The sequence below is a fragment of the Antechinus flavipes genome, chromosome 1, assembly GCF_016432865.1.
Source record: "Antechinus flavipes isolate AdamAnt ecotype Samford, QLD, Australia chromosome 1, AdamAnt_v2, whole genome shotgun sequence".
Classification (NCBI taxonomy): Eukaryota; Metazoa; Chordata; class Mammalia; order Dasyuromorphia; family Dasyuridae; genus Antechinus; species Antechinus flavipes.
This window is the reverse complement of record NC_067398.1, coordinates 668,609,016-668,624,696: the sequence shown is the minus strand read 5'-3', so window position 1 is coordinate 668,624,696 and position 15,681 is coordinate 668,609,016. Positions and strand designations below refer to the sequence as shown.

Below are 15,681 nucleotides of genomic sequence, written 5' to 3'. Positions count from 1 at the left end.
CTGTGACCTTGGGCAAGGCTGGGCCACGTCCCTGCCAAGTATGGGTGGTTGTCCCTGCCCTTGCAGAGAGCCCCAAGCACAGGCCAGGCCACCTGCTGCTCCCGGGCCAGGGCAGGAGATCCGGGGACAGCTGCGGGCGGGGCTGACTCAGCCCGCTCCCCTCCATCTCCTATCACCCCCCTCCAGCGCCATCTCTCCCTCTTCTCGTGAAGGCAGTGGTGGCGGGGCAGGATCAGCCCTATGGCATTTGTCACTGAGCTTCCTGAGCTCCCCGGGCTGGGTCTGTGAAGTGAGAGGGTCCCTTCCCCCCTCAGCCCCGGGATCTCTCTCTCCCGCTCTGTCCCCACACCCCCAAGTTCTTTTTTCCATCTCTGTTTCTTCTTTCTGTCTCTCCCCTCTCGTTTTGTCTTTTTCTCTCCCCCTTTTGTTTCTGTCTCTTTTTCTCTTCCCCTCCCTCTCTGTTTCTCTGTCTTTTTCTTACCCTCTCTCTTTATTTCTCTCTCCTCCTTCCTCCTCTATTTCTCTTTCCCTCTGTTTCTGTCTCTCCCCCCCTCTTCCCTTTCTGTTGCTGTTTATCTTTCCTCCATCTGTGTTTCTCTCTTTCTCTTCTCCTTTCTCTTTCTGTCTCTCTCTCCCCTCTCTCCCCCCCATTTCTTTTTCTCTTTCCCTTTCTCTCTTTCTGTCTCTCTCCCACTCCTCTGTTTCTCTTTCCCTCTATTTGTCTCTCCCCTCCCCATCTCTTTCTTCCCCTCTCTGTTTTGCTTTTTCTTTCCCCTCTTTCCCCCTCTCTTTACTTTTTTCTCTGTTCCTTTCTCTTTCTTTCCATCTCTCTCCCATCTCTCCCCTCCTGTTTCTTTCTCCATCTCCCTATTTCTCTCCCCTCCTTTCTGCCTGTTTCTCCCCCTCCCCCATTTCTCTCTCCCTCTTTCTCTTTCCCCCTGTTTTTCTGTCTCAGTCTCTCCTTTCCTCCACTCTCTTTTGTTACTTTCCCAACTACTGTTCTACATACCAGACTCTAAACTTCCCAGACTTCACCAGTCCCATCTGACACCTCTTATGGTGAAGGCCCTTCCCCTCTCCCTAAATTGGGGGGGGGCTATGTGATCCCTGGAGGGGAAGGCCCAAGAGAGGGGGTACAGTTGTGAAAAGTGCTTTTGGTGGTGGACACTGCTCAGATCTTTAGGCCCGTGGGTGGGCAAGTGTCCCTGCCTCCTCCTCTCACCCCATCCTGCAGGAATGAGCTGGAAGTAGGGAGTGTCCCTTGTGTCTTTTGACCCCCCCAGAAGAGGAAGGGGATGACCTTACTGCTTCTTCAGGGGGAGAGCCAGGTACTGGGAGCTGAGATGTAGCAGGGGCTACAGGATTCAGGATAAGAGAAAGGCTGGTCACCGATGTTTCTCTCTCCTCTCCAAAGGAAAAGCCAGTGTACTTCAGCCGGTCCATGTCTCCTCTTTGATTTCTTCCCAATTCTTGGGGATTTCCTGACTTTCCTCCTGACATTTTCAGGCTTGCTGTCTGATTTCTTTTTGGCCTAACACCTGCCATCTGGGGCATCCGCTGCCTGATTTCTCAGAGGCCCGCCTTCTCCAGTCCCCAATAACCGGGGCAGCCAGACCTTGGGGACTAAGGCCACCTGCCCCCTCCTCTTTCCCCCAGCAGGGAGGGCCCTGACTCAGAGCAGAGCAGACTTTATTGATGTATACATCAGCTTCAGGCTGCGGAGCCCCCCCGCCCTCTTTAACCCTCCTTGGGACCGGGACCACCCTTTCTGGTTGCCATTGCCTCTCTCCTGGGCCCTGAGGGGCCCTGGCTTCTCGCCTGGCAGAGCAGTTCATGGGAAAACCTGGGGAGGCTAGCTCCCCACTACCGGCTAGTGCAGGATCCATGGTATCCAATCTTTCCCTGGGCACGTAAAGAGACGGTTCCTAGACCAAAAGCCTGGGAACCCAGCTCCCAGAGGGTCCGACCCTCAGCTTCGGACCTGGTCGTAGGCCCCAACCATGCGTTTGATGTGGCAAAGCTTGTCTCGAAGGCTCTGGGTCTCCAGTTTCTTGCTTTGGTATTCTGGACTCTGGAGGGAGGACAGAAGGAAATGGGCAAAAGGGTTAACCCTTGGTGGGGCTGCCTGGCGTCCTGCTCATCTCGCTCCCTTCCCCAAATCCCAGAAAGCTTCCGCTGGGGAAGAGGAGCCCAAGCAGCCCAGGCTTGATGCCCTGGTACTTAAGGCAAGGGACAGGTCCTCTTCTTGGGGTAAATAGAGGCGAGGGGCTGCCAGGGATGCCATCTTACCCTCTTCAAGTCCTTCAGCCGGTTGTATTCTTCCGCAACACCCTGGGAGGAAGAAACAAGGGGTCCTTCAGACTCTGCCGGGACCCCCTTCACCCCTTTCCCACCTCGTCTGGGGCAATCCAAGAGGTAGGTCGTGTATTGTCCCCGTTATTGATGCGGGTCGCCTGTGGGCCCCGTCAGCTACTTGCTGGCTATTTCTAACCACTGTGTGGACCGCTGACCTGCACCCCAGGGACCCCGGGTTCTGATAAGCTTTCCCCTCTTACTTGGCCCCGGGCCCATAATCCTGGGTCTCTCCTAGCTGGGAGGTGGGCCATGTGGGCACGGAGCAGCCCCGCCTCCTTTGCAGAGAAGGCCCCCAACCCGTAGTAATGAGCTTTTAAGAGATCCTTTTTTTTTTAAAATTTTGAACAATGGGGAGACTGAGGCTCAGAGAGGAAGGGACTCAAGCACAGCTGCAGGGGGAGTAGTCCTGGGCTGTCTGCTGCTGTAATTGTCACCCCCCACCTTGTTTCTTCCCCATGGGACAGTCCGTGTCAGGCCTGCCTGGAAAAGGAAGCCGAGGGGGATTTGTAGAGTGGGTGGGGGTATCATCCCTGGTTTTTTGAGAACCCCGGGTGTGAGGGGCAACTCGGGCTGCCCAGGGAGAGAAAAGGGGCTTAGGTGGGAGAACAAAGGCAGCTTGTGAGGTGGTGCTAGAGCTGGGCAAACCAGTTCTCTGGACAGCTGGGGGAGGGGCTGGGCTGGCAGCGTGCTGCCCGGAGAGTGCAGGGACCTGGGGGGCCGGTGAGAACCCACTGGGGTTCCAGTCCCAGGCCTGCTGCTCTCACCGGTGTGGCCTGGACTCTCTGGGCTTGAGTTGGACTATTTGGGAAGGGAATGAGGGGAAGGGACAGGCAACTATGTGCCAGCCTCTGTGGTAAGCATTTTGCAAATAGCTCATTTGATCCTTGGATGGTTTCTGAGGTCCTTCCTGACTTTGACATTTCATGCTCTATGTTCTGTGGAAAGTGTCCTGGATTCCATTAGGATCAGGAGATGACCTCCTGGGTTCTAAGGGCCCTCCCAGCCCTGACATCCTGGGTTCTAAGGGCCCTCCCAGCCCTGACCTCCTGGGTTGTAAGGGCCCTCCCAACCCTGACACTCTCTATTTTTGAGTTTTTTAATTCAAAATTTCCTTGAGAATCTCTAGCTCCACCTTCCATGGCCAGCTCTAGCCTGGGCTGTGTAGGACCTATATTCTGCCGCAGAGGGAATGAAATGCCGGCCGGTGACCTGCAGCCCCTGCCCTTTCCATTCCCTATTCCCCGGGGTCTTCACCTGGTAGCGTAAGCTGCCTTCTGGGAGGCAGTCCAGCTCATGACTGAGCTGCCTGAGTTGAGCCCCAATGTCGTCCATCTCAGAGCACAGGGCTTTGTATCGCTGAAGGTCACTGTTGAACTCTGCCTTGTAGGTCTGGCGGACGGCGTCCGAGGTGATGGGTGGGTAGAGGCTGCGGGCAGGGCAGGGAGTGTGGGTATGGCTGGGAAGGGAGCTTAGAGCCCGGTCTCCCTGGATCCCAGGGGTTGTACACTGGTAGCTGCCCTGGCAGGCCTAGGTGCCCACATGCCACCGAGAGAGAGCATTAGCTCCAGGCTCTGAGGGGTGCTCGGGGCAGGCTTCTCCATCAATGGCATGGAACCTGGGGGAGGTTCTCCCTTCCTCAACCCCCCTACTCTGTGCCCTCTCTCAAGGGAAGCACCTTGGGCTGGGGGACTGTGGCTGGGCTCCTGAGGGCCGGCAGCCAGCGGAAACACCTCGCCTCACCTGGCCCAGTCGTCCCGGTCCCGCTCCTCGCTGGATTCCGCCGCCGTGGTGTAATCTGTCTCGTATTGTGCTTCCTCCAGGCCTGTTGGACGCAGTCTTTGGCGCGGGCCCCGCCTGGCGGGGGGCCGACTCACGGGCCCTTTGTCTTTTTCTTCTGGAGAGCTGGTCCCTGCAGGGGGTGGGGGACTGGGAGAAGGGTGGGAGAATGCTGAGTTCTTGGGCCTAAGTTGTGGATTGTGGGAGGGGTGGAGGTTCTGGCCTGTAAAGTGCCCACCCCCCTGGAGCCCGAGCCCACCCTCCTGGAGCCCGTGCTCACCCCCCTGGAGCCCGTGCCCACCCCCCTGGATCCTGTGCCCACTCCCCAGGAGCCTGTGCCCACCCCCCTGGAGCCCGAGCCCACCCTCCTGGAGCCCGTGCTCACCCCCCTGGATCCCGTGCCCACTCCCCGGGAGCCCATGTTCACCCCCCGGGGGCCCGTGCCCACCCCCCTGGAGCCCGTGTCACTCCCCAGAGCCTGTGCCCACCCCCCTGGAGCCCGAGCCCACCCTCCTGGAGCCCGTGCTCACCCCCCTGGAGCCCGTGCTCACCCCCCTGGAGCCCATGCCCATCCCCCTGGAGCCCGTGCCCACCCCCTGGAGCCCGTGCCCACCCCCCTGGAGCCCGTGCCACTCCCCAGAGCCCGTGCCCACCCCCCTGGAGCCCGTGTTCACCCCCCGGGGGCCCGTGCCCACCTGGGGCTGGAAGGGGGTGGCTGGCCGTAGCCGTTCTCCTGGGCTGGCGGGAAAGCACTGGTCAGCGGGCTGGTGGGCTTCTCAGAGTACGCCAGTGTGGCCGTTTCATCCTGAGTACCGGCATCCCCGGATACGTTCTTCACCTAGAAATATGACAAACAGCAAGAGCTCCCATTGTTGTCACTCTTTCGCCGGAGGGGACATTGAGACCCAAAGGAGTTAAGCCATAGAATCATAGAATGTCATGATTAGAAAGGGTCTTCGAACCCACTACCACAAACAGAGAACATAGGGTCTAGACTGTGATCTGGGTCCCGGGTGTGATCTGGGATGTTATATAGGATTCTCCATAGGGTGGAGAGTGTTAGGGCTGAGAGACTGTTTTCCCTCTTTTTGCTGATAGGAAAAAGTAATGTGCTCAAATCTACTGGACCTTGTGGGTAGAACCTGGACCTTCTGCCTCCAGATCCAGTGTCGCCCCTTGGGCAGCCAGGCAAGTACTTTGGGGTGAGACGCAGCTTCCTGTCTGGGTGGGCAAAATGGCCCCTGGGAGATGAGCCATCACTGAGTCAGGCTGATAAGAGCAGGTCTGGATGCTCGGGGGCAGAAGACTGCACTGTATCATCTCTCTGGGGTCCCTTCCGGCCCTAAGAGTCTGAGAGCTGTGGCTAGTAAGAGGGGGACAATTTTCAGGCCTTGGGCCTGGCCGTATATGTACATGGGAGTTAGGGAGATGGAGAGGAGCTGGTAAAAGACCATTTTGGGGCACTGACCCTCCTCTCCTGGCTTTTACCTCCCTATCCCTGACTCTCCAAAGGGTTTAAGACCCTCGGTCCTCCTGAAGGATGGTTAATGGCTGCCCCTTCTTGGAGAAAAGGAGGAATGAAAGGCGGGATGGTTCAGCAAAGAGGGATTTGGAGACTGACATCTCAGTTCTAACAGTTGCTGCCTATTCAAGCCTGAGGAAGTCATCTCTTGGTCTCAGTTTCTTCATTTGTGAAATGGGGCTAAGAACAATATAGCTTCCATCCACCAAGGGAATTGTGGGTGAAGCAATTTATGAACTGTCCTATAAATGGGGGAAGGGGAGATTGTATCAGTGATTCCTCCTTAGGTCCTGTCTCCTTCAAATCTTCCTCTTGCTTCCTTCCTCTGCATCCACTCCCCACCCCCTGCTCCAAACCTTAAGCTAAGATTTCAATCACCCCTCCCCCACCTTTTTAAAAACACCACCAGACTTGACTTGAATTCAGAGACACATCAAGGACATGACTGTCTCCACTCCCCTCCCTGTGTGTACTTTTAAAATTCTCCCAGGAGGAAACATCGCTTCCGGGCATGGGTAAGCCCTTTGGTTACACAAAGCACAAAGAATCTGTCGGAAAAGACCCGGATGGAGGGGAGCCTGTGCCTTTATAATTGAGGCAATCTCCCTTCAGGAGCGCTGCTTCCAGTTTCCTGCTCCCCAATCTCTGCTTTCAATCTTCACAAAACGGAAGAGCAAGCGCCCCTACCTTTGCTTGGAGAGGTTAAATGAGTTAGCTCGTCCCCAGTGACAGCGATTCAGGGGCAGAATTCAGACTGCTCTGCCCACTGAGCCACATGGCTTCCCTGCTCCCGAATCACCAGATTTATTTCCTCCTTTCTCCTTAGAATAACAAAGGCAGCTTTGGTTCCGGAGTCCTTTGAGGTTGGCCAAGTGCTTTATTTGTTTGTCCCATCTAAAGATCTTATGCTGTAGGGACCGGAGCTGTTGTTATTCCCATTTTACAGCTGAGGAAACTGAGGCTCAATGAGCCAAAGAGCTTGCCCAAAGTTGAATAGGGAGGAAGTATTGGAGCTGGGACTCAAAGTGAAGTCTTCTGACTCTACAGATCTCTTTATTTATTTGTTTGTTTGTTCATATATTTGTTTTTGTGGTGAAAACTCTTTAAATAATGTATTTGAAGTGAGAGAAATGAGGTTAGAATCTTGGTTCTTGTTATTGGCTAGCTATGGGATTTTAAGCAATTGCTTCAATTTCCTCAGTCACTTCAATTGTAAACTGAGAGACTAGCTGCTCTACTGCTGCCCCTCCCAGCTCTATAATTTATGATCCCGAGATCTCTGGACTTGTCCAGATTTTTCCAAGGCCAGCCTTCTCCAAGAAGCCTGGAGACCCGACCTCTAGGCTCCACCTCTGAATTTCTACAACTTTGAATTTGCAGCTCACAGCTTTGGATGCCCCCTGACCCCAGTGGTGTTTGGGAGTCCCATTGTCCCCTCCCATCCCCCCCTCCCCAACTCTGGTGGGTTGCTTTGGTCCCCCAAGGAGACTGGGTGGGTCTTCAGGTTTTTGAAAGCAGGAGCAGACTCTGTTCTTGTCCTTTTCCCCGCCCCTTGGGAGCATCACTAAGATTGATAGATAGTAGAAGAACCTTCTGAACAATGAGTTTCCCCAGCTGGAGTGGGCTACTTTGGGGGGGTGTTCTCCCCCTCCCTGAAAGGACACCCGGAAGAGGTTGGAATGGCCACTCGCCAGTGGCGTTGCCCAGAGCATCTTGGGGCAACAGTTTGGCGCTGAGAGGCTGTTTGCTCAGACGTCGGGGCTCCCCAAGCACACGTCCCCTCCCCGACTCACTCCCATTCCCACGGTGAGAAGGGGGGGGTGGGCAGCCTTACTGCAACATGCCCCACCTTTGCCTGTTCCACTAAGGTTCCGCCCCCCGCCAGCTGACCAAGCTCTAGGTTAATCATTTTCCATACAGAAACTCAGACTATCTTGAGCAAATAGGGAATGGAGGGGCGGGACCCATGTGGACGGGCCTGGGACCCTGGCACTGAGCTCTCCACTGAGGCTGAGGGGCAGCAAAGTGACCCCAGGGGATGAAAGCTGAAGTACCTGTTCTCTACGGAAGCAGCGTGGCAAGAACCGAAACAGAGCCGGTCTCGGATCCATCAAAAGACCTGGATTCCAATTCTGACATCTACTGGCTTTGGGACCCTGGGTAAATCATTTATTTCTCAGTACCCAAGGCAACTCCCTGAGATTCGAATTTAAAACCTATGTTGGTATAAGGACTCTCCCCATGTGGGAATTCCCTGTCCCTAGTCTTAGGATCTCAATAGCATTTATAAATCAAAGCACATGACAAACATTATTTCATCTGATTCTCCCTCCCCCTGGGGTGGGGAGTGGGGAGTGCTATTATCTCCCCCATTTTACAAATGAGGAAACTGAGGCAGACAGAACTTATGTGACTTGTAGATTTGAACTCAAATCTTCCAGAACCCAGTTCACTTTCTTAGCACCATAATCTCTCCCCTAACCCTCCCAAGCTGATAAGTACTAGTCTTCTGGTTATTTTTGCAGATGAGGAAACTGAGGCATAGGAAAAAAGTATATGCTCAAGCTCATACAGCTAATAAGTGGAGAGAGACATGGACTCAACTTAATTGGAATAAAGAAAAGAACATTGGGCTCAGTACTAGTAGATCTGGGTTCAATTCATGGCTCAAACATCTGTATGACTGGGCAAATCACTTGACTTCAAGCTTATTCACTCCACACTACCCCCCTACCCACTCCTTTACATTGCCCTTCTACCCACTCCTCCACACTGCCCCCCTCACTCCCCCACCCCCCCACTCCTCCACCTTGCCCTCCTACTCACTTCTCCACACTGCCATTCCTCCACATTGTCCCTTTACCCACTTCTCCACCCTGTCCCCTACCCACTTCTCCACCCTGCCCCCCTACACACTTCTCCATGCTGCCCCCCTACCCACTTCTCCATGCTGCCCCCCTACCCACTTCTCCACGCTGCCCCCCATCCACCTCTCCACGCTGCCCTCCTACCCACTTCTCCACCCTGCCCCCCTACCCACTTCTCCACAGTGCCCTCCCTTACCCATTCCTCCACATTGTCCCTTTACCCACTCCTCCATACTGCCCCCCTCCTGCTTACCCACTCCTCCACATTAGGACCCTCCACTGTAGCCAGGGGCTTGTCCCAGAAGATGTTGGGCTTCCCGTACTTCCAGATCTTGTGACGGGTCTTCTGGGCGAAGTAGCAGATGACACAGAGGAGGACCACAACGAGGAAGCCGCAGACGATGGCCACGGCCTGGGAGAGGAGGAAGGGGGCACGTGGGCTCAGCATGGGGGCCGTTCTCTGGACCTTGAAGGACTAGGTCAGAGACAGCAGCCATAGGACAAGCAGCCCTCTCTGGGGCTGGCACAGGCAAGCACCCTCCAAAGTCCCCATCTTCAAGTTCTTGCCGTTAACCTGACAGCACCCAGGGAATTCTCAGCATCTCCTGCCCGGCTATTTTCCTGGCCTTGATCTTGTGCATTCTGGGAAACTCGGCTCTCAGAGCACTTCCCACCGTAACTGACTGGGTTCACCAGGCATCGCTTCTTCCTGACCTGCCAGGGGACCCCTCCTGACCCCCAGCTTCTTATATGCTCTCTCCCCTTCCCTCCTCCTCCCCCCTCCTGTTCCATGGTAAGCAATTTGAGGGCAGGAGCTTTTCTTTGTGTCCCCAGTGTTTAGCACAGTGCCTGGCACATAGTAGGTATTTAATACATGTTCATTGACTGATTCAGGCTTGCTGTAGAACTCTGGCTTTTCTCTCTGGCCTGAACTTTCTCCCACAAAGAAAGGGCTGGGGCTCCTGGAGAATATGTAGGTTCCCATACAGAGAGGCAGATCAGATGAGCTGGTCTGTCACCCTGAAGGGTCCAAATATATCTTGGAATTGGGTGAATTTCATAGAGGAATATCTTAGGAATGGGAGAATTTTATGGAGGAATATCTTAGGAATGGGAAAATTTCATGAGGGAATATTTTAGGAATGGGAGAATTTCATGAGGGGACATCTTAGGAATGGGAAAATTTCATGAGGGAATATTTTAGAAATGGGAGAATTTCATGAGGGAATATTTTAGGAAAGGGAGAATTTCATGAGGGAATATCTTAGGAACTGGGAGAATTTCATGGAGAAATATCTTAGAATGGGAGAATTTCAAGGAGGTGTGGTAGGAGGGGTGGCCAAGGAGGGCTATTCAATAAGGGACTTTGGTTTTGGAGATTGGGGAAGCAGGGAGAGGCTAGAGTACTGATTGTGTATTCTAAAGACAAAAATGGGGGGCAGGTAGTTAGTGCATAGAGCACTGTGTGACCCTGGGCAAATCACTTAACCCAATTGCCTTAGTTAAAAAAAAAAAAAAAGACAAAAAGGCAGTTGGGTTGGTCTGCTCCACCCACAGCCCCTAGTTATGGGAAAGGCAAATAGGATTGGAGATTTGTATGCTGGATCCCAAAGTTCTGAAGGGAAGAGACTATACCTTCAACATAAACATCATGGTTATAATAACAATAACAATAATAGCCAACTGTGGCCTTTAAATACTTGTTACTGTTGTTGGTAAACATCATTTTATGACAATGTTTGGGTAATAGCTAAAATCCAAGACATTTTTTGATTTGTATCAGGGAGAGAAGATGCATAAACAAATTTGTCAATGACTATTGCCATTATTTAAAATTTTGTTTTCGGAAGGGATTCTTGTTTTTAACAGCTTGATCTTATAAGAGGATTGTATAAAAGAAATCACCAAGATATGAAAACTCCCATAATGGCCTTAGCTTTCATTATGCATGAAATATGTTAAGAAGTTTGTGAGTCATCTTTCAGTCATGCATCATACATCCCAAAATAAAATGGAATATTAAAAAAAAAAGCCGATACTTATCTAGTGATCTCAAGGTTTTCAAAGAATCTTATGAACTTTTGATCATTGGACACTTCTGATAGCTGTGGGAGGTAAGTATGTAGCTATTATTACCCCCACTTTATAAATGAGGAAACTGAGGTTCAGAGAGGTTAAAATGATTTGCTTCTGGTCACATAGTTAAGTATCAGAGATAAAAATCCTGAGCATAGTAGGTTAGACACTGGACTTAAAACCAGGATAACTTTCTTCAGATACCATGCATGTGGTCTTGAACAAGCCACTAACAAAAAAAAAAATCTCTTTGTGCCTCAGTTTCCTCATCTGTAAATGACTCAATGGCTTCCTTGAGCTCAAATCTCTCTTCAGATACCATGTGGTCTTAAGCAAGTCATTGACGAATCTCTTTGTGCCTCGGTTTCCTCATTCAGTGGCTTCTAAGTTTCTAACTCTAAATCTATAATTCTTAAAATAAAATAAAATAAATCTATAATCCTTTGAACCAAGTATTTCTCCATCTGCCATGCTGCCACACGACCACTGCCATCACCCTTGTTATTATTGCTCTCCCCATCACCATTGTCCAGACTATCATGACCACTCCCACCACCATCTTCCTCTTCTTCATCCTCCTCATCACTATCATCTTCTTCCTCCTCCATCACTGTCTACCACCATCATCCCAATGTTGCCATTTCTACGGTCACCATTACAATCACCATCACCATTCTATCTCTGCCACTTTTACCGCCAACAGCACCATTCTTGCCATATCATTCGTACTATTTTTTTCCTAATTGTGGTTTCCAGATCATGGATTCAGAGGTTTTCCAGCAATCATCTAGACCCACCCTTTTGTTTCACAGATGAGATTTATCCTTATTTTCCCAATTCAGAAGAGAGCTGTCGTGCTGACAGACATTTCTGTACCAACAACAGATCATTATAATGTACTTGGATGATAGGGACAACGTTCTTCTAATATGCTGCAATCAGATTCAACCATGCACACAGAATAAGAGCATAATAAGAGTGATGACTGGTTTTGTACACCTGTCATATAATCAGGAGATTCCTATCTCACTTGTGGGTAATTAGGATGGCGGTGGCTAATGTCTGTGTTTTAGCATGTTGAGTTCAGATTGAGTGAGATAGGAAATTCTCCGAAGAACTGTCATTACAGTACCAACCCTACTAATAGAATAATGTTATCATTAATTGTTATTATTATTAATTTTATTATATTATTAATATATCATTATATATTATTAATGTGGCATTATAATAGTACTACTAATAATTGCCAATATTAATATAATAAGTTACATAATAATAACTCACATTTCAATGACAGTTTAAAATTAGATGATTTGCCTGGTCACCTAGCCACCCAGTATCAGAGTGATGATTTGACCCAAAATCCAAGTCCCTTCCAGACTACATCATCTCTCTTGCCAAAGAAATATCACAGACAGTCACTTGGGTTTGCAATTTTAAAAAGTGGGAACGATAGGTCTCTTATGGATAGGACAATAAAGATATACAGAGAGTCTACAAATGACCAGAAGTCAAATAGTCCGGTCTCTGTTCTCAAAGAGGATTGAAATAATATCACAATTTTCATGGTGGAAAGAGCACCAGTTTTGAAGCCGAGAGGAACTGAGTTCAAATCCAGTCTCAGATATTTACTAGCTGTGTGACTTTGGGCACTCCAATTACCTTCAAAAATCAGAAATCAGATTGTCACATCCTAGAAGTTATGGGGTACCAACTTTGTAGGTTCTTCCCCATACCACAGGAGGACCAACTGATGAGACTGAACAGAAAGTTTTGAGGGAAGGAGGGTGGAAACCGACAAGCTGTCATATGGATAAGGGATTATTGATAGATGACCTAATAATAGCAGCACAGAAAAGTTAAGTGCTGTAGAGGCAGCCAGCTGACCACTGGATAGACTATTTGGACCTAGAATCAGGGTGATCTGAGTTCAAATTCAACCCAGATACATACTAGCTATATGACTTTGGACAAGATACTTAGTCTCCATCTGCCTTAATTTCCTTTATTAAATGAGAATAATAATATTACTTAATTTCCCAAATTGTAAAGATTACAAGAGAAAATATTTGTAAAGTATGTAGTATAGTGGCTAGCTCATGATACACTTTATACTTTTTTCATCCCTTCCTTAAGGGAATTGCCCAGCGTCACACTGGTTTGTGAGTGTCTCAGATTTTCCTGACTCCCAGCTCTGAACTCTATTCACTGCCCACCACCCCACTGAGTATTGTGTGATCTTCCCGTGACTCTTACCTCTTGAGGGTCCACTATGCAGTAGTGGTAGAGGTACTGGTTCACAATCCCCCCTGCCACTGGCGACATCATCTGATTGCAGAGCATCAACATCTGGTTGTAGTAGAGACTCCCAGAGCTGGACCCCAGCCCCGCTCGGGGGTTCACCCCGACGACGTAGACGATGGAGGCGATGAGCATCACGAAGGCCAGCAGGCCACTGAGCACGGTGACCAGCAGGTAGAAGCGGCGAGAGCGGGCGCCTGATGCTTTGGACAGACCGGCTATGACCAGCCCCAGAGTCACCAGGAAGCAGAGCACAGCCATGGCAATCATAAAACCATTGGCTGCCCGTGGGTTGGTCAGGCCACCGTAATAACCACCATAGTAGCCACCATAGTAGCCATTGTAGTAGCTTCCCAGACCACCCCCATAACCGAGGAGACCGCTGCTACTACCGTAGTAGTCCCAGGATAATGTGGAGGCTACACAGGCAAAAATAGCCAAACACAGGAAGACCACAAATCCCTGAAGGATACGGACAATACCTGGCGGAGACCGCCACTGGTAGAAATGCTGGGGAGGGACATCTGCAAGGTAGAAGGAGCCAGGAGGGCCCGAGGGAGGTGGGTAGTCATAGCGGGAACTGGGATGGCCATAGCCCGTGTAAGACCTCTTCTCATACATCATGGGCAGGGGGCTACCTGGAACAGAGCAGACAGATCCCATTCTCCCCTTTCCATTCCGGCATCTCTTCCAGCTCCGACACTCCCTGTTCTAAGATCCCTTTCAGTTCTGACATTGTATGTTCTGAGGTCTCTTCTATCTCTGACATTCCATGTTCTAGGTTGTATCCCAGCTCTGTCTGTTCTCAGAACCTCTGCGGCTCTGATATTCTTCTGGTTTTTGTTTGTTTGTTTGTTTGTTTTTTTCCCAGCTCCAACAATCTATGCTTTATGTTCTAAGGAAATTCCAAGTTCAGACATTGTCAAATCCCCCCACATACTGATACTCTCTCTATATGTGGTGATTTTTATGATCTGATACCTGTTAGGAGAACAGCTCCATCACTGTCTCCTCCACCTCCGTACCCCTAAACATCGGAGTAAGAGATGGAGGGCTAAGAGAGAGAATCTGGAGATCAAGGGCTCTTTCCAGCTACTGGGAATTTCTGAAGGGACTGAGTTCAAGTGCCTCAGGCACTGGAAAATGCTACCTTTCATCTCCTTCTCTGATGGGTGGCTGGGGACAGGAGAAATGCCATTCCGAGGCGCCCCAAGCTCCGAAGTTCTTTTTATCCCATAAGCCACCTCCCTCCTTTCTATGAGCTTCTGCCGCCCTCCTTTACCCCTAAATCAGGGCATTGCCCTGGTCTCTAAGTCACTCTCTGCCTTTCCCTGTTGCCCAGTTTGGACCAACTCCTTCCTAACCCTTGCTAATCCCCAGGGATTGCCCTGAGGTCTCCTGTGGGGCCAGAGCCGTTTACCTGAGCTTGGTGCCCTCCTGCCCAGGCTCCGCCTGGCTGCCTCCTCTCTCCAGGGATCCACTTCCAGGCTCCCACAGTCAGCTCTGAGAGTTGTCCTAATGTGTCGAGCCCCTGCCTTCCCCTTTACTGGTTGCCCACTGGAAAGTTAACCGTGGGGACTCTTGGAGGAGGGAGGGGATGCCGAAACCTGAGGGGTGGGGTCCCCGGGCTCCCCTGGGCAGCTTTAGCCTGCCCTCCCTCTTTGTCCCTGGAAAAATGGCTGCAGGGATTAATCATTAGTAGATATACAAAGGCTCAGGAAAGGAGAAAAACCACAAGCTTGGCCCTCGCTGGAGTTAACCCAACTTTAGCCAGGGCGGGAGCACAGGCTGGCTGGGAGAGGCACACAGGCAGCTCTTGGTGGGGACCCACAGGTTCCTCTGTGGGACTGGGCCAGCCCCGAGCAACTTAACCCCTTCTCTTCCGGAGCGTTCCTCGGGAGGGACGGCAACTTGATCCGAGGGTTTTCAGGGGCACAGAACAGAGCCAGGCAGCTCCCTGCACAAAGGTTGCAGGGGGAGGGCCTGTGGTTAGAATTCCCGCACAACTTCCCATCTCTTAGGGGACCCTCATTCTGGCATAGGAGAGGGCTGGAGGGATGGCTGGGCCAGCCTCTGGAGCCCCTTCCGGGTCTCCGAGGGGTTCCGACTGGAATATGATCGCAAGTAAGAGCTTCCTCAAGACTTCCTGGCTCATGGAACAGGAAACCTCCTCACCAAATAGTGTTTCATGGATTAAAACCTTCCTCCTTCAGGAAGCCTTTAGCGTTGCCCTCCCCATCCCCCACCCTCGCAACAGCTACCCCAAGTCTTCTCAACACAAAGGGACCCGGCAAAATTGGTTTCCTCTAGTTTAGGCCTAGGGCCCTATGGCAGGGCCCTTATTTCCTTCAAACTAGGGACTCTCCGAAAGAGACACAATATCTCCCCCTTTTATTCAGGCTTTCCTCTTTTTTATTATATATTTTATTTTCAAAGAATGATTTTATTTTACCTTTTATGAATTACATGTAAAAACAATTTTTTTGGAAGCAATTGGGGTTAAGTGACTTGCCCAGGGTCACACAGCTAGAAAGTGTTAAGAGTCTGAGACTAGATTTGAACTCAAGTCCTCTTGACTTCAGGGCTGATGTAGATGTTCATTTAAAAAACTATAGTTGAGTTTCCAAATTCCCTTTCCTCCTCTGCCCCCCTCATTGATAAGGCAAACACTTTGATATAGATTATACATGTATAACCATGCAAAACATATTTTCATTATTAGCCATACTTTAGAAGAGAATACAGACCCAAACGAAAAAAAAAAAAAAACACAAGAAAAAT

The 15,681-nt window shown here is 50.6% G+C and overlaps 1 protein-coding gene across 3 annotated transcripts; it reads right to left on the bottom strand.

Moving 5' to 3' along the window:
• Positions 1 to 1,672: 1,672 nt before the first annotated feature.
• On the bottom strand, positions 1,673 to 14,577 carry LOC127545069 (occludin). 3 transcript variants are annotated; one of them, XM_051972104.1, is made up of 9 exons: positions 14,321 to 14,577; positions 12,856 to 13,534; positions 8,774 to 8,932; positions 7,708 to 7,809; positions 4,827 to 4,969; positions 4,096 to 4,281; positions 3,610 to 3,781; positions 2,290 to 2,331; positions 1,673 to 2,071 (listed from the first exon to the last, which is right to left on the bottom strand). In XM_051972104.1, the coding sequence occupies exons 2-9, from the start codon at positions 13,522 to 13,524 to the stop codon at positions 1,970 to 1,972; spliced, it is 1,575 nt and encodes a 524-aa protein (XP_051828064.1). In that variant the 5' UTR covers positions 13,525 to 13,534; positions 14,321 to 14,577; the 3' UTR covers positions 1,673 to 1,969. The 3 variants fall into 3 exon arrangements, with proteins under 3 accessions (XP_051828064.1, XP_051828063.1, XP_051828065.1); XM_051972103.1 differs by having other exon boundaries at positions 12,856 to 13,538; positions 14,321 to 14,576; XM_051972105.1 differs by lacking the exon at positions 7,708 to 7,809 and having other exon boundaries at positions 12,856 to 13,538; positions 14,321 to 14,575.
• Positions 14,578 to 15,681: the final 1,104 nt, after the last annotated feature.